At 41.4% G+C, this 19690-nt stretch overlaps 1 protein-coding gene across 1 annotated transcript; it reads right to left on the bottom strand.

The window, feature by feature from the left end:
- Positions 1-6647: 6647 nt before the first annotated feature.
- Positions 6648-7364, bottom strand: LOC123756968 (zinc finger protein 436-like). Its single transcript, XM_045740376.2, has one exon. It carries the CDS (start codon positions 7362-7364, stop codon positions 6648-6650), a length of 717 nt encoding a protein of 238 aa, XP_045596332.2.
- Between the last annotated feature and the right edge of the window lie 12326 nt (positions 7365-19690).

Here is a 19690-nt window from a genome sequence, read left to right as displayed (position 1 = left end):
CCTCCGAAGACACAGGATGCTCTACGGTGCTCAAGATGAGTAGCCCTGGTTCTCTTCTCGTGGCCTCATGATGAATCCTTTGATTCTCTAGGATTTATCTACCCTGGCCACAGGCCAGCCCAATCACAGTCCCACTGGGTGCACCGTCGTGGAGACCTTCAACCACAAATCCTGCCTGTAGCTGGCAGGATCCAATCAGCTCCGCCGCGTAGGCCACTCCACGACTTCAGGCTTCTGTGCTGGTTAGGGTTCGAATCTCCTGGTGGGAGTGTTCTAAGGTTGTATAATCTCTCTTGCATGTTTAGGCTAGTTGTGCATTTATAATATATATAAATGATTTAGATTCAGGTTTGAGTAGCAACATTTGCAAATTTGCCGATGATACAAAAATCGGTAGGGATATTTATTCGGACGAGGACTCACTATCTCTTCAAGTTTATCTAAATAGGGTTTTGAAATGGTCAAAGGATTGGCAGATGCAGTTTAATGCTGATAAATGTAAAGTTCTGAGGTTAGGTAATGATGATAGAGTTACAAGATACGATCTAGATGGTGTTGAGATTGCGAAAGGGATCTGGGAGTTTTGATTAGTAAGAATTTAAAACAAAAGGATCAATGCATAAATGTTCATAATAAGGCAAATAGGACACTGGGGTTTATTAATCGAAGCGTTAGTAACAAGACACCAGGTGTGGTTCTTCAGCTATATCTAGCTCTGGTTAGGCCCTATTTAGATTATGCAGTTCAGTTTTGGTCGCTGTACTATAGAATGGATATAAATTCACTTGAACGTGTCCAGCGTAGGATGACTAAGTTAATTCCCCAAATTAGAAATCTTTCATATGAAGAAAGATTAACAAAGCTTAATTTGCATTCACTGGAAAGGCGAAGAGTTAGGGGTGACATGATAGAGGTTTACAAGTGGATGAATGGACATAACAAAGGGGATATTATTAGGGTATTAAAAGTATCAACACAAGACAGAACAGGAAACAATGGGTATAAATTGGATAAGTTTAGATTTAGGAAAGACTTGGGTAAATACTGGTTCAGTAACAGGGTTGTTGATTTGTGAAACCAGTTGCCGCGTAACGTGGTGGAGGTGGGGTACCTCGATTGTTTCAAGCATGGGTTGGACATGTATATGAGTGAGATTGGGTGGTTATAAATAGGAGCTGCCTCGTATGGGCCAATAGGCCTTCTGCAGTTACCTTTGTTCTTATGTTCTTAAAAAGATAGCAAATTTGTTAAACGGCCATTTGTAAAACCATATTGCGACTCATTTATTAATTTGTGTTTTTCAAGATGAAGACGAATTTTATTTGCAATTATCGATTCAAGTAACTTTCCCACGTTAGACGCTAGGCTAATTGGTCGATAGTTAGACGCAAGTGATCTCCTTTCTTAAAAATTGGTATCACATTAGCAACTTTCCATAACTCTAGCACTTTGCCTAACTCTATTGATTTATTAAATATGGTAGACAGTGGATCGGAAAGCTCCTCTTTGCATTCTTTAAGCACCCTGGCAAACACTTCATCCGGCCCTGGGGATTTGTTTGGTTTGAGTTTAACTATTTCTTTAATTACATCCTCCCTGGCAAATGCTAAACTAGTCAACCTGTCCTCGTCCCCACCCACATAGACTTGTTCGGCTGAAGGCATAGTTCCTCTTTAGTAAATACAGATATAAAATATTTTTTAAAATTACTAAAATTACATCTCTTCATCATTATCTGTTATTTGATCTGTGTCAGTTTTTAATGGACCTATCCTTTCCCTAATCTATGTCCGGTATACCTGGAAAAATCCTTTAGGATTTGTCTATGCTTGCTCTGCTATGCGAACTTCATAGTTTCTTTTTGCTTTCCTTATCTCTCTTTTAGTATTTCTAACCAGTTGTATGAATTCCTGTTCTAAACTGACTTCCCCATTCCTAATCCTTTTGTACCACATTATCTTTTTACTTATAAGGTTCTTCAGATCCTTTGTTATCCACTTTGGATCATTAGTATTCGATCTTGTTACGGCCCTATTGGGTCGCAACTGGGGTTCTTCTCTGATGTTATTGGAGTTTGGGTATCCGGCCCCAAGTTAGTAGTGGCTTTCAAGGGGTGTGTTCCGTAACGCAAGTGAAATTAAAGGGGAAGGGATACAAATACACTAATTTAAATATATATATTAACCACCACCATAAATATCTCACAGTCACTCGCTGGGGCTGTAACTACACTTATATACAATAACTTGTCTTCCTCCGAAGACACAGGATGCTCTACGGTGCTCAAGATGAGTAGCCCTGGTTCTCTTCTCGTGGCCTCATGATGAATCCTTTGATTCTCTAGGATTTATCTACCCTGGCCACAGGCCAGCCCAATCACAGTCCCACTGGGTGCACCGTCGTGGAGACCTTCAACCACAAATCCTGCCTGTAGCTGGCAGGATCCAATCAGCTCCGCCGCGTAGGCCACTCCACGACTTCAGGCTTCTGTGCTGGTTAGGGTTCGAATCTCCTGGTGGGAGTGTTCTAAGGTTGTATAATCTCTCTTGCATGTTTAGGCTAGTTGTGCATTTATAATATATATAAATGATTTAGATTCAGGTTTGAGTAGCAACATTTGCAAATTTGCCGATGATACAAAAATCGGTAGGGATATTTATTCGGACGAGGACTCACTATCTCTTCAAGTTGATCTAAATAGGGTTTTGAAATGGTCAAAGGATTGGCAGATGCAGTTTAATGCTGATAAATGTAAAGTTCTGAGGTTAGGTAATGATGATAGAGTTACAAGATACGATCTAGATGGTGTTGAGATTGCGAAAGGGATCTGGGAGTTTTGATTAGTAAGAATTTAAAACAAAAGGATCAATGCATAAATGTTCGTAATAAGGCAAATAGGACACTGGGGTTTATTAATCGAAGCGTTAGTAACAAGACACCTGGTGTGGTTCTTCAGCTATATCTAGCTCTGGTTAGGCCCCATTTAGATTATGCAGTTCAGTTTTGGTCGCTGTACTATAGAATGGATATAAATTCACTTGAACGTGTCCAGCGTAGGATGACTAAGTTAATTCCCCAAATTAGAAATCTTTCATATGAAGAAAGATTAACAAAGCTTAATTTGCATTCACTGGAAAGGCGAAGAGTTAGGGGTGACATGATAGAGGTTTACAAGTGGATGAATGGACATAACAAAGGGGATATTATTAGGGTATTAAAAGTATCAACACAAGACAGAACAGGAAACAATGGGTATAAATTGGATAAGTTTAGATTTAGGAAAGACTTGGGTAAATACTGGTTCAGTAACAGGGTTGTTGATTTGTGAAACCAGTTGCCGCGTAACGTGGTGGAGGTGGGGTACCTCGATTGTTTCAAGCATGGGTTGGACATGTATATGAGTGAGATTGGGTGGTTATAAATAGGAGCTGCCTCGTATGGGCCAATAGGCCTTCTGCAGTTACCTTTGTTCTTATGTTCTTAAAAAGATAGCAAATTTGTTAAACGGCCATTTGTAAAACCATATTGCGACTCATTTATTAATTTGTGTTTTTCAAGATGAAGACGAATTTTATTTGCAATTATCGATTCAAGTAACTTTCCCACGTTAGACGCTAGGCTAATTGGTCGATAGTTAGACGCAAGTGATCTCCTTTCTTAAAAATTGGTATCACATTAGCAACTTTCCATAACTCTAGCACTTTGCCTAACTCTATTGATTTATTAAATATGGTAGACAGTGGATCGGAAAGCTCCTCTTTGCATTCTTTAAGCACCCTGGCAAACACTTCATCCGGCCCTGGGGATTTGTTTGGTTTGAGTTTAACTATTTCTTTAATTACATCCTCCCTGGCAAATGCTAAACTAGTCAACCTGTCCTCGTCCCCACCCACATAGACTTGTTCGGCTGAAGGCATAGTTCCTCTTTAGTAAATACAGATATAAAATATTTTTTAAAATTACTAAAATTACATCTCTTCATCATTATCTGTTATTTGATCTGTGTCAGTTTTTAATGGACCTATCCTTTCCCTAATCTATGTCCGGTATACCTGGAAAAATCCTTTAGGATTTGTCTATGCTTGCTCTGCTATGCGAACTTCATAGTTTCTTTTTGCTTTCCTTATCTCTCTTTTAGTATTTCTAACCAGTTGTATGAATTCCTGTTCTAAACTGACTTCCCCATTCCTAATCCTTTTGTACCACATTATCTTTTTACTTATAAGGTTCTTCAGATCCTTTGTTATCCACTTTGGATCATTAGTATTCGATCTTGTTACGAATCCTATTGGGTCGCAACTGGGGTTCTTCTCTGATGTTATTGGAGTTTGGGTATCCGGCCCCAAGTTAGTAGTGGCTTTCAAGGGGTGTGTTCCGTAACGCAAGTGAAATTAAAGGGGAAGGGATACAAATACACTAATTTAAATATATATATTAACCACCACCATAAATATCTCACAGTCACTCGCTGGGGCTGTAACTACACTTATATACAATAACTTGTCTTCCTCCGAAGACACAGGATGCTCTACGGTGCTCAAGATGAGTAGCCCTGGTTCTCTTCTCGTGGCCTCATGATGAATCCTTTGATTCTCTAGGATTTATCTACCCTGGCAACAGGCCAGCCCAATCACAGTCCCACTGGATGCACCGTCGTGGAGGCCTTCAACCACAAATCCTGCCTGTAGCTGGCATGATCCAATCAGCTCCGTTGCTACGCGGAGCTGATTGACAGCTCTGATTGATCAACGGAGCAACGTAGACAGCAACGCCACTCCATAGATGGCGTTGCTGTCTAAGCGTCACCTCACCAGAGGTCAGCAGCTGATTAAGACGGAAAACCAGCCCCTGTGGCCGGTATATCCCGCCCTCGCTAGATGGCGTCGTCCATTTGGAGGGGGTTTCGGGAGCTGACCCACAGATGGCGTTGTCGTCACTGCTCCGTGCTCGGATGCTGGACTCGGGTCAGTAACAGATCTATTCAATTTATATGGTATACTACGTTCCTGGGCTTTGCTTAGAATATTTTTAAATAGGTTATATTTTGAATCCACATCGAAAAACCCTTTTACGTCACCTATCGCTGGGTTCACGTCTAGCTCCAAGACCGGCCCACACCCCATACCCAAGACTTTCCAATCTATTTCACCCAATAAATTTCTTAGGTTATTGAAATTAGCTTTTCGAAAATCAGGTACTTTAACATAATTTTCTCCTACAGATCTATTCCATTCTATGCTAAATCTGATTTCTTTATGACCACTGTTCCCTAGCTCACTCCCTATTTCGCTGTCCTTAATTTGAGTTTCCCTGTTAGTTAACACTAAATCTAAAATATTATTTTCCCGCGTTGGTTACTTTACGTGTTGCGTAAGAAAGCAATCGTCAATTAATTCTAGAAAATCTTCTGCTTTGACTCACATTGTTCAAGTAATATATGACTAATTGAATTTTTATTTTGAGGCAATTCTCTTTCCAGGTTCATTTGGCAATTTGTTTTCCTCATAAACTCATATATTTATTACCTCCTATCTCCATATCAATTCCCTATCACTATCTAGTAACTATTTAAACCTAAACAACCCTATGACAATGTTCCAATGAGCTCGCAACAGCAACCCCAGCCCTAGATAGATGCACACATGTCTTTCCTTCCATAGATGTTTCCTGTTATCCATTTGATTTGCAATATTTGTCCAGTCGGCAAGTGCCTTCGACAATCATTTATTTTTAACTCGATCTCTTGGAAGAATGCCACTTATGATAAGGATTCCTTTGCTTCTAACTAATTCTGTAGCTGTCTTAAACCTCTGTATCAATGTCTTACTCCTAACTCGTCAAACATTATTTCCACCGGCACTGATACAGTGTCTTACTGCTAACTCGTCAAACATCATTTCCACCGGCACTGATACAGATAATGGGTTCACGTTTGTTCCCATTTCCAGTCATAATATCATTCATGTTGTTAACAATATCACCAATTCAAGCTCCTGGATAGCAAACACTTAACTTGTTCCTCCTATCTCTGGCACAAAAGTTCTATCCAAATAGTTCACTTGAAGTTTCATGTGATCTTATTAGTTTTCTCTTTATTTTGTTACAGTATTTTTTGGCAGTTAAAAGGTAAGTCATCATCATAAAGATTAGATTCATCATAAAATCATAGGTAAGATTCATCATAAAATCCATTTTGAGGATTAAATTTCCTTAGCAATATTTAACCTAAATTAAGGTTAAATTTAAGGACCTATATTTTAAGTCTTAAATTTAACCTGTTTTCATAGATTTATCTACCATCCATTCACCCACTTGAAAACCTAGAACATAAGAACAAAGGTAACTGCAGAAGGCCTGTTGGCCCATACGAGGCAGCTCCTATTTATAACCACCCAATCCCACTCATAGATTTGTCATAGAAACAATACCACCAAGAGTAGGAAGAAAAAAGAAGCTTTGATAGTGGGATAAAAATTTTATTACTTACACCAATAAAATACATATTATGTTCTAGTAATTATAAACAATTTGCAATAAAATAAAATCTATTTCACTCGAAATTATGAGAATTTCTTATCATAAACTGACCAAACTTGTTTGCATAATCCTGTGTGTTTTCATAGCTCCAAGTTGAATGAATCTTTTTCTCAGTCTTGAAATTTTTCTCTAGTATGCACTCTTCGGTGGCTCTTCAAATGTCCGTTTCGAAAGAATTTTTTACAACACTCTAGACACTCGTAAGGTTTCTCACCAGAATGCTCTATTATGTGCCTAACTATATGGCTACGATACCTGAAACTTTTTCCACACTCATCACACTTGAAAGGTTTTTCTCCAGTATGCATTAACATGTGATCATTTAGACTGCTACGACTACTCAAATTTTTCCCACACACATTACACCTATGAGGCTTTTCACCCGTGTGCACCATCATGTGTTTCTTCATAGTTCCAAGTGCACCGATTTTTTTCCCACACTCTGGACACTCGGGTTTATCTCTCGTATGCACAATTCTGTGTTTCTTCAAAAGGTCATATCGAGAGAATCTTTTCCCACACTCTGAACACTCGTGGGATTTCTCACCAGAGTGTACTAACAAGTGCCTAATTATATTTCGACGGGTACTGAAATTCTTTCCACAAACATCACAGCTGAAGGGCTTTTCACCTTTGTGCATCATTTTGTGTTTCTTTAAATTTTTTATTCGGCTGAACGTTTCTCCGCACTCAAAACACTCATATGATTTACTACCCAAATTTGCCCTCTTGAGTTTTTTCAGAGTTCCAGTTTGGCAGAAACTTTCACCATATTCGAGACAAGTGCGAGGTTTAAGATCAGTATGCACCATTTTGTGGTTCTTCATATTTCCAAGACGACTAAATGTTTTCCAACACGCTTGACACTCGTAGAGTTAATCACTCATTAAGAAGATAATGAGGTATTGATTCTGCTGCTTGGGTCGAAACCCTTCCAGAGGTAAAGGCTAAGAGAAGGGATGATATTCTCTTATTGCTTGTTTAAAGCCGATTGAGGGGTGATAATGTTGTTCACGTATTTATGTGGAGTCGCCAGATAGTAGGTGACATGTTAGCTGACTGTTGTTGTTGTTGTTTTTCCATTTGTTGCTCTATTACTTCCTTGAGCCATTTGCGGGTCACATGCTGATTTTTTAACTGGTAATAAGAACATAAGAACAAAGGTAACTGCAGAAGGCCTATTGGCCCATACGAGGCAGCTCCTATCTATAACCACCCAATCCCACTCATATACTTGTCCAACCCGCGCTTGAAACAATCGAGGGACCCCACCTCGACCACGTTATGCGGCAATCGGTTCCACAAATCAACAACCCTGTTACTGAACCAGTATTTACCCAAGTCTTTCCTCAATCTAAACTTATCCAATTTATACCCATTGTTTCGTGTTCTGTCTTGTGTTGATATTTATAATACCCTATTAATATCACCTCTGTTATGTCCATTCATCCACTTGTAAACCTCTATCATGTCACCCCTAACTCTTCGCCTTTCCAGTGAATGCAACTTAAGCTTTGTTAATCTTTCTTCATATGAAAGATTTCTAATTTGGGGAATTAACTTAGTCATCCTACGCTGGACACGTTCAAGTGAATTTATATCCATTCTATAATATAGCGACCAAAACTGAACTGCATAATCTAAATGGGGCCTAACTAGAGCAAGATATAGCTTGAGAACCACACCAGGTGTCTTGTTACTAACGCTGCGATTAATAAATCCAAGTGTCCGATTTGCCTTATTACGAACATTTATGCATTGATCCTTTTGTTTTAAATTCTTACTAATCATAACTCCCAGATCCCTTTCGCAATTCGACTTCGCAATCTCAACACCATCTAGCTCGTATCTTGTAACCCTATCATCATTACCTAACCTCAGAACTTTACATTTATCAGCATTAAACTGCATCTGCCAATCCTTCGACTATTTCAAAACCCTATCTAGATCAACTTGAAGTGATAGTGAGTCCTCCTCAGAATGAATTTCCCTACCGATTTTCGTATCATCGTTTCGTATCATATTTACTCAAGTCTTTCCTAAATCTAAACTTATCCAATTTATACCCATTGTTTCGTGTTCTGTCTTGTGTTGATATTTTTAATACCCTATTAATATCCCCCCTGTTATGTCCATTCACCCACTTGAAAACCTAGAACATAAGAACAAAGGTAACTGCAGAAGGCCTGTTGGCCCATACGAGGCAGCTCCTATTTATAACCACCCAATCCCACTCATATACATGTCCAACCCGTGCTTGAAACAATCGAGGGACCCCACCTCCACAATGTTACGCGGCAATTGGTTCCACAAATCAACAACCCTGTTACTGAACCAGTATTTACCCAAGTCTTTCCTAAATCTAAAACTTATCCAATTTATACCCATTGTTTCGTGTTCTGTCTTGTGTTGATACTTTTAACACCCTATTAATATCCCCTTTGTTATGTCCATTCACCCACTTGTAAAACTCTATCATGTCACCCCTAAGTCTTCGCCTTTCCAGTGAATGCAACTTAAGCTTTGTTAACCTTTCTTCATTTGAACGATTTCTAATTTGGGGAATTAACTTAGTCATCCTACGCTGGACACGTTCAAGTGAATTTTTATCCATTCTATAATATGGCGACCAAAACTGAACTGCATAATCTAAATAGGGCCTAACTAGAGCAAGATATAGCTTGAGAACCACACCAGGTGTCTTGTTACTAACGTTGCGATTAATAAATCCAAGTGTCCGATTTGCCTTATTACGAACATTTATGCATTGATCCTTTTGTTTTAAATTCTTGCTAATCATAACTCCCAGATCCCTTTCGCAATTCGACTTCGCAATCTCAACACCATCTAGCTCGTATTTTGTAACCCTATCATCATTACCTAACCTCAGAACTTTACATTTATCAGCATTAAACTGCATCTGCCAATCCTTCGACCATTTCAAAACCCTATCTAGATCAACTTGAAGTGATAGTGAGTCCTCCTCCGAATTAATTTCACTACCGATTTTCGTATCAATGGCAAATTTGCAAATGTTGCTACTCAAACCTGAATCTAAATCATTTATATATATTATAAACAACAGAGGTCCCAGGACAGAGCCCTGTGGTACTCCACTAACAACATTATCCCACTCTGACTTAACCCCATTTATACTAACTCTCTGTTTCCTTTGGAATAGCCATGCTCTAATCCAACTTAATATAGCACCCCCAATACCATGAGCTTCTATTTTTTTAATTAGTCTTTCATGTGGCACTGTATCAGAAGCTTTGCTAAAGTCAAGGTATACAACATCACAATCCTTACCACTATCAACTGCTGGAATAAAAAGTTAGCAAATTTGTTAAACATGAACGGCCATTTGTAAAACCATGTTGCAACTCATTTATTAATTTATGTTTTTCTAGATGGAGACGAATTGTATTTGCAATTATTGATTCAAGTAACTTTCCCACAATAGACGTTAGGCTAATTGGCCGATAGTTTGACGCAAGTGATCTATCTCCTTTCTTAAAAATTGGTACCACATTAGCTACCTTCCATGACTCTGGCACTCTGCCTGACTCTATTGATTTATTAAATATGGTAGACAGTGGCTCGGAAAGCTCCTCTTTGCATTCTTTAAGCACCCTGGCAAACACTTCATCCGGCCCTGGCGATTTGTTTGGTTTTAGTTTTTCTAATTGTTTAATTACATCCTCCCTGGTAGCTGCTAAACTAGTCAACCTGTCCTCATCCCCACCCACATAGACTTGCTCGGCTGAAGGCATATTATTAAGTTTTTCTTTAGTAAATACAGATATAAAATATTTGTTAAAAATACTACTCATCTCCTTGTCATTATCCGTTATTTGACCTGTCTCAGATTTTAATGGACCTATCCTTTCCCTAGTCTTAGTTCGATATAACTGAAGAAACCCTTTAGGATTTGACTTTGCTTGCTCTGCTATGCGAACTTCATAGTTTCTTTTTGCTTTCCTAATCTCTTTTTTAACATTTCAAACCAGTTGTATGAATTCCTGTTCTAACCTGACTTCCCCATACTTGATCCTTTTGTACCAAGCTCTCTTTTTACCTATAAGGTTCTTTAAATTATTTTTTATCCACTTTGGGTCATTAATATTCGATCTATTCAATTTGTATGGTATACTACGTTCCTGTGCTTTGTTTAGAATATTCTTAAATAAGTTATATATTGAATCCACATCGAAATCCCCATTTATCGCTGGGTTCATGTCTCGCTCCAAGACCGGCCCACACCCCATACCCAAGACTTTCCAATCAATATGACCCAAAAAATTTCTTAGGCTATTAAAATCAGCTTTTCGAAAATCTGGCACTTTAACAGAATTTTCTCCTACAGGTCTATTCCATTCTATGCTAAATCTGATTACTTTGTGATCACTGTTCCCTAGCTCACTCCCTATTTCGATGTCATTAATTTGTGTTTCCCTGTTAGTTAACACTAAATCTAAAATATTATTTTCCCGCGTTGGTTCCTTAATGTGTTGCGTAAGAAAGCAATCGTCAATTAATTCTAGAAAATCTTCTGCTTCCCTATTCCCTGTTTTGTTCACCCAGTTTATTCCACTAAAATTAAAGTCACCCATGACATAAATACTGTTAGATCTAGATGCTCTAGATATTTCATCCCATAGATGCTTTGCTTCCATTCTGTCTAAATTTGGTGGCCTATATATAACTCCTATTATAATATTATTTGCTTTTTCGTTTAATTCTATCCAAATAGTTTCTGTGTGTTGCTCAGTTTTCATTCCCTCTTTGAGACTACATTTCAAATTGTCCCTAACATATATGGCTACTCCCCCTCCTCGTCTAATATATCTATCTGTGGGAAATAGTTTAAATCCATTTATCTGATATTCAGCTAATAGTTCTCTATTTTCTACATTCATCCACGTTTCGGTAAGTGCAATAATATCTATTTTTTCTGTGCAGACAAGAGCATTTAATTCATTAATTTTATTTTTTAGACTTTTACTGTTAGTGTAATATATCCTAAGTGAATTGTTATTTGAGGTGAGCGTCATGGCGTCTGGTGGAGGTTCGCGCAGCGTCTCTCCTGCAAATATTGTCGATACCTTAGAGGACACTGGGGAACCACTGTTGCATACCACACATTTAGATCATGAACATCACCCGGTCTTAGAAGAGGATCTAGATGGAGTTTTCCTAGACAGCAAACATCACAGCAAGGCAAACAGATTGGAGGCGAAACGCCGCCAACTTACAGAGGTAAACAGAGACCATGCCGGCACCACGCGGCCTCAGTATCAACCTCCACAGCTCAACCAAGGTAGGCTAAGTTCTTCTTATTTGCAAACTTTCATCATTGCCTTTGATGGCGAAGAGGAAAATGTGTTCAGAAATAGCCGAGCACAAAGTATCTTATATAATGCCATTCCCAAGATATTCGGGATCGATGTGCACAATATGAGACCAAATAAACAGAAAAACCTGATCGCAGTGGACCACAAACATGGCAAAGAACTAAAGCTTTCAGACATTACTGACATCTGTGGCCACAAAGTCAAGTGCTACAAACCACTTGGGGACCGATTAACAAAATATGTAATCCGACATGTGGTAGACATCAGTGTAGACGACATCAAAGCACAACTTGAGACACATGACATCCCGATCCATGGAATAAAAAAATTTATGCGAAGAACAGACGGAGAACTGAGTGATACAGGCACTGCTCTGCTCACCTTTCTAGACTACATCCCCCCTGAGAGGATTTGGTTAAATGGCTTCCTCCATAAACTAGAGGTGTATATACCACGTCCCACTCAGTGTTTTAAATGTAAAGGTTTTAACCATACCTGGAAAGGCTGCACCAAAGACATTAAATGTGGGAAATGCTCTGGTTCCCATTACACGCAAGATTGTACATCAGATACACTTACCTGCTCAAACTGTGGTGGCGACCACGACATTACATTCAAACAATGTCCCTCATACATAGCAGCAGCAGCAAAAACTAAGGTTCTCCCTACCAACAACCTGCTATACAGTAGTGCACTGAAACAACCAAACACAGCCCATCATCAAACACTACCTCACACTCAAACACAGCCTTTGCCTGTACCTGATATATCTGTCACCGACACTCCCACAACCCCAGGGTCCAACCATCCCTCACAAAGTGCACAACTGAATCCTGATCTTGTTGAAACTCTTGTCACTCGCATTGAAAATGATCTTGTTGAAACTGTTGTCACGCGCATTGAAAATGCACTAGAAAAGACGCTGGACCGACTGCTAACTAAATTCTTTACACAAGTAACACAACCCACTCCTGAGGCTGACCCAAAAGACATCCCATCAACAGCTACAGACACTGACATCCGCCCAAACAAAGCCACCATTGCTGGACACACATTGTTTGAACAGATGATAGAAAAACTAATAAATAACTCCCTAGCACGCCTTACCAAAATCATTCCACAGGCTGACTTGCCACAAACCCAAACCGCCAGTACCAAGAGTAAGGCACAGCCCACATCCACATCTAGGTATCCAACACGTACTACTACTGGCATGCCAAGGAAAACAGACACATCCATAACCCACACATCCTAAATGGCTCCCCTAACATTCATGACTTGGAACGCAAAAAGCATTAAAACATCTCTCACAGAACTTAAACAATTCCTTTACTCATCCAAACCGGACTTAGCTTTCATAACCGAATCCTGGCTCACCCCTAAACAAAATCCTATTTTTAAAAACTTTCAGATGCAGAGACTGGACAGACCAAACCGTATGGGTGGTGGTATTTTCCTCCTAACACGGAGTAACATGACATGTAAACCTGTAACGCTTACACATTTTGTAAATGGTAAGCTAGAAATTTTAGCATGCCTAATACCCTACAATGGTACACACATATCCTTTCTGGGTATATACAACCCTGGTGGCACAATAAATTTAAATGAACTAGAATTCTATCTAAACCAACTACGGCAACCGATCATTGTTACAGGTGATCTCAATGCAAACCACCCCACATGGAGTAGAGGTACCCAAAATACTGCAGGCACCGATTTATATAACTACTTAGACACTACACCATATATTCTTCTTTCGCCGCCCTACCTTGCAACCTACTTTAACTACAGAACCAATTATGAAGCCTCATTGGACATCTGCTTTGGCTCTGCACACTTTCAACAAGAACTACAGTTTCATACTGGACCAGATATTGGAAGTGACCACAAACCCCTCATTATAAAATTTACTAACTTTCAGCCACCAACCCACCCCCTAACGCTCCCCAAGTGGAACATTAAGAAACTAGATAAGAAAAAATGGGCTGATACTGTCTGTCTCCCAGATACAGACGATGTAGACCCCAACACGCGACTGTCCACAATCACCTCGGCCATAAATTGTGCAGCCACCCAAATGCTCAAGAAAACTTCAGGACATAGGTCCAACAAACCACTTAAACCGTGGTGGAACGCGGAATGTGCACGAACAGTCGCTTTACGCCGACGAGCCATACAAAAACAAAGACGTCAACCCTCCCTACAGAACTGGGTTAATCTCCGGCGGGCTACAGCAGAAGCCAAAAAAACCATACTGTCAGCAAAGCGAGCATCATGGGCAAAATTTTGTGATAGCCTCACACCCACTACGCCACATTCAAAAGTCTGGGCTACATTTAACAGCATTAATGGTCACCCAACATTCCCTTCGTTCCCCCTGACGATCAACGGTTCACTCTGTCAAACACCTCAGGAGCGTGCAAATGTTCTTGCTGAATGTCTTAAAGTTACCCTCTCAACACCCTTCTTTCATGCCCAAGAACTCCCCCTTAGACAAGAAATTGACCGTGCCATACTGCTACCCATGCCTGGCGTCGACAACATATACACCTTAAGCGAGCTACAATTAGCCTTAACCCGCCTACCTCTTGGCAAGGCACCTGGAGAGGATGGAATTCCATATGAACTCATAAAACATCTCCCATCAACTGCACATAGTACTCTCCTAAACTATTACAACCTATGCTGGACTCACGGAAATATTCCCTCACAATGGCAGACCAGTATTATTCTTCTGTTCCTTAAACCAGGAAAAGACCCATCCCAACCTGCGTCATATAGGCCTATTTCCCTACTATCATGCCTCAGTAAAGTCATGGAAAGACTAGTACATACTCGCCTCCAATGGTATCTAGAATATAATAATATTATACCGTCACTCCAAGCTGGATTTCGACCGCAATGCTCCACACTCGATCAGATACTCTGCCTTGAACATGAAATCCGCACCTCTCTCAGAAGCAGTAAATATTGTCTTGTTGTCTACCTAGACCTCAAAGGAGCTTTTGATAGCATTCCTCATACTTGCCTCCTCGCAAAGCTTGCGCGTTTAGGCGTACAGGGAAGATTACTTTTATGGTTAAAATCTTATCTTACGAACAGGACCTCTAAAGTCTATATACAAGGCGAGTTTTCCGATGACATCCCAGTACAAACGGGTGTCCCACAAGGCTCCATATTAAGCCCAACCCTTTTTGCTGCATTCTTAGCAGATTTGCCTAACACCCATCCTGTTAACCTCTCGGCGTACGCCGACGACTTAACACTGTATTATTCAGACAACGCCTTACCTAATACAGTCTCAACAATGCAAACAGCACTTGATCACCTCATAGATTGGACACAACAATGGGGCCTTCAAGTTAGTACTACCAAAACCTATTATCAAATTTTCACTAAAAAAAGACTCGTTCATCTACCCACCCTCACAATACACAACACTCCCATCCAACACGTACGAGAACATAAATACCTTGGCATGCACTTAGACTCGCCCTCACTTACCTGGACAGCACACATTCAACACCTTAAACAGACGACACAACCCCGACTCGCCATACTGAAAGCCCTCACTGGCACCACCTGGGGAGCACACCATAAAATCCTGCTCCGTTTCTATACAACCTACATTCGCAGCCAAATAGACTATTGTTGCCAAGCATATGCATCGGCTGCGCCTACTAACCTACAGAGCCTAGAGGTCATCCAAAACAATGCCATGCGACTTATATGTGGCGCAATGCGTTCCACTCCTATCCTCGGACTTTACAGGGAAACGGGCCTCACAAGCCTAGCCACCAGACGAGACATAATGTGTGCCAACTATCTGTCACTCTGTACCACTGCTCACCAGACACACCCATACAGATCAAAAATTAACCCAACAGTTAACCCACATAACCCCCGCTTCCCAACCAATCACTCACAACCTTTCCTCACACGGGCTACAAATAACCTCAATATAGACCTCTCTCTACTCCAAAACTCGGAAACCCAACTTACTGTTCCCCCTATTCCACCCTGGCTTTATACAACTCCTAATACAGCAATACAACTCGAAGACAACATTCCAAAGTCTGCACCAAACTCAGCCATAGCCTCAGTCTTTCTCTCAACAATGAAAAATTGCTACCCAAATACCACAGCGATTTATACAGATGGATCTCGCATCATCAAGAACAACGTACCCTCGGTCACTAGCGCTGTATGGATACCGGAATACCATCTCAAGCAGGGATGGCGGTTACCAAACCAACTATCTGTTTTCACAGCTGAATTATATGCCTTATATCAAGCTCTCCAAATAATCACAACATTACCAGTCGGGACATATACAATCTGCAGTGACTCCAAGAGTGCGATTCAAGCAATTACGTACTCTTCAAAAACGTGCAAGGAGTTTGTTTACCCATGTCTTCAACTTCTTCATGAACATCGATTGAACGGTTATGATACCTCTATCCAATGGGTCCCAGCGCATTGTGGTATTCTCCATAATGAACTAGTAGATCAACTAGCCAAAGCAATGCACAACACACCTCACATTACCCGTCATCCAATTCCCCATGTTGCACGTAAAGGAGCCTTCAAAAATACCATCACCCAAGATTTTGCGACGAAATGGAAAACGTCATGCTCACCTTTGTACTATGGGTCCATTAAAAAGAAATGGGAAACTTGGAAACATGTCAGATATAAAAGCAGAGAAATTGATATAGCGATGACCAGATTAAGGCTGGGACACACCAAACTAGCAGCACAAAGCTCTAAGTACAGAACAGACATCAACGAACTCTGCATCCACTGTCAGGTGCCTGAAACAATCGAACACTATCTCCTACATTGCTTCCGACACTATAGTGCCAGAGTAAATTTCAAACAAGAACTTATCTCACTTAAAATACCCTTTACCATCGAGCATATATTAGGAGGCGGTGACCACTCGTTACAAGAAAAATACCAAATAGTCAAAGCACTGGCTAAATATCTCCAATCGACCAACAAATTGGGTCACATCTGACCCGCGCCACATTTATACCTGGCGCCACCAACAGCTAAACACAGAAAACAAATGTTTCGTCGCAACACCAAGGATCAGCTGACGCCATAAACACAACACACCGCCCTACGGTGCGGCAAGTCTCCCTCTAACATCCACCTCTGTTTTAGTCGCCGCTCCTCTGTCTACAGCACAACGCAACAAGCACTTTTGAAACTCTTATCATCTTCAACATAAACGCCTCTACCAACATCTGTACTGGTGCAGTCATCGGGAGGACAAACCCTTCATGCAAACTGCACCTACTATCAAGAAGAAGAAGAATTGTTATTTTGAGGCCCTTTTCTTTCCCTGATCATTTTGCCAGTTCTTTTCTCCCACGAACACATACTTTTATTACCTCCTTCCTCCAAATCAATTCCCATACCACTATCTACTAACAGTTTAAACCCAAACAAACACCTCTAACCACTTCTTCCAACGAGTTCACAACAGCAACAACCCCAGCCCTCGATAGATGCACCCCATCACGAGCATACATTTCATTTCTTCCATAGAAGTGTTCCCAGTTGTCTATGAAAGATATTGCATTTGATTTGCAATATCTTTCCAGCCGGCAATTGACACCAAGTGCCCTCGACATCCATTCATTTCCCACTCCCTTTCTTGGAAGAATGCCACATATGATCAGGATTCCTCCCTTGCTCCTAACTAATTCAATGGCTGTCCTAAGTCTCTGTATTAGTTCCTCACTCCTAACTCGCCCAACATCATTACCCCCTGCACTAATACAAATAATGGGTTTGTTCCCATTTCCCGTCATAATATCATTCATGTTTCCAACAATATCACCAATTCCAGCTCCCGGATAGCAAACCCTTAATCTGTTCCCCCTATCTCTGGCACAAAACGTTCTGTCTAAATACCTGACCTGGGTACACAACCAAAATTCGCTTCGATTCTCATTCCTTTTGAGACGGGATCGTACGGCTGCTCCCAAATCCGGGCGATTTGCAGTTGTTTTCGAATTGGAGGCCTATTACGCTCTTGAATGTTGACTATAAAATTCTGTCTAAGTTTTAGCGCGTCGCTGTTGCGGTGTCGTTGTGTCGGTGGTCTCTATGGAGCAGTTATGTGGTGTGCCTGGCCGTGCCCTATGCATTGCAATGCTTTATTTCGTGACGTGCTTCTCTATGCGTCCGAGTATGGGCTTTCGGCAGCTACGATCAGCTTGGACTGGTCAAAGGCCTTTCATCGGGTGTCTTTGGAGTTTGTTTTTAGTGCTATGGAGCAGCTAGGGTTTCCGGCGGTGTTTGTGGGTTGGGTCCATTTGTTGTACGTCCGGAGTCGCAGTCGCGTTTGTGTGAATGGGTTTTTTAGTTCATTTTTTCCTATTTGTCGTTCCGTTCGTCAGGGGTGTCCCTTGTTAATGCTTTTGTATGTGATTTTTCAGGAACCTCTCTTTCGGGCGGTGAAAGCGTGTTCCTTGATTGTGCCTCCTTGTCTGCATACCCTCAGCATTTGTGGGTATGCTGACGACACCGTTCTGTTTGTAGCTTCGGAGGGTTCTGTTGGAGCTGTCAAGGACGTTCTCCTGCGGTTTGAGTCCGCCACGGGGGCCGTTCTTAATCTGGCGAAGTCGGGGTTGATGGGGATCGGTGTGTGGGCCTCCCGCTTGGTGTGGGATAGGTCGTGGTTTCCGGTGGTCTCCTCGATTCGGGTTCTTGGGGTTACTTGGTTTGCCTCCTATGACCACTTCTTGGAGTGGAATTGGGGTGCTGTCTCTCGGTCGGTTGGGGGTTGCGGTTGGCCTCTTGTCGCATCGTCCTTTGACGATTTATCAGCGGGGACTGCTTGTTGCATGTAAGGTCTTGTCGTGTGTCTGGTTTGTGGCTCGATGTTTCCCGTTGGATCGTCGGAAGGCCTTGGATTTTGAGTATATGGTGTACATATATGTATGGTGTGGGCGTTAACAACCGGTGTGCCGTTCGACGTTGGTGAGAGAGGGGGGGTGTTGGCATTCTTGACGTCTTCACGAAGGCCAAGGCCCTCTTCTGGGTCTCGTTGCATCAGGGGCTGGTTCTCTGCGGGGGGTTGAATACACTGGCTGTTTTTTTTCTGCTCACTTCACTTCACTTATTTGGTTGATTTGGGGGTTTGTCGGGAGGTGGCCTTGTTTACCCCCCCTCCCCCCTGGTTGTTCTTCGGCCGTGGGGATTCTTCGGGAGCTCTGCCGCCATCCTGGGTTTCTGTCAATCTCGTGCAAGGCTGTGTATGGGGTGTTATTGCCCTGGGTGCGGCCTCGAGTGGATGGCTTATACCCGTGTTGGGATTGGGGTGGTATCTGGTAGTGTTTGGGGGAACGGTTCTTGGCGCCTCAGCAGCGTGAATTGCTTTTTCAGTTTCTGCATTTGTCGCTGGCAACGAATGAGCGGTTGTGTATTCTTGGCTTGCGTGATTCTGAGGCATGTGTTCATTGTGAGGGTTTAAGTGAATCGCAGGTGCATGTATTTTTTTTGTGTCCGGTTGCTGGGGTTGGTGGACTGGTTTCGGGATGTCCTGGAGGTGTTTTGTGGTCCGGGTTGTCGGGGTGATGTTTTGCAGTTTTTGTTTTTGTATTTTCCGGGTTATTCGCGGCGGGTGCGTAATACGTTATGTGTTTTGGTAGCATATTATGTGTTTTGTGTGTGGGGTGGGAGGCGGGAGGGTGATATTGTTAACAATATCAATAGTTTCTGTGTGTGGCTCAATTTTGATTCCCTCTTTGAGATTACATTTCAAATTGTCCCTAACATAT

This window comes from Procambarus clarkii, chromosome 26 (genome assembly GCF_040958095.1).
Source record: "Procambarus clarkii isolate CNS0578487 chromosome 26, FALCON_Pclarkii_2.0, whole genome shotgun sequence".
In the NCBI taxonomy this organism is placed as follows: domain Eukaryota; kingdom Metazoa; phylum Arthropoda; class Malacostraca; order Decapoda; family Cambaridae; genus Procambarus; species Procambarus clarkii.
This window is presented reverse-complemented; position numbering and strand designations above follow the sequence as displayed.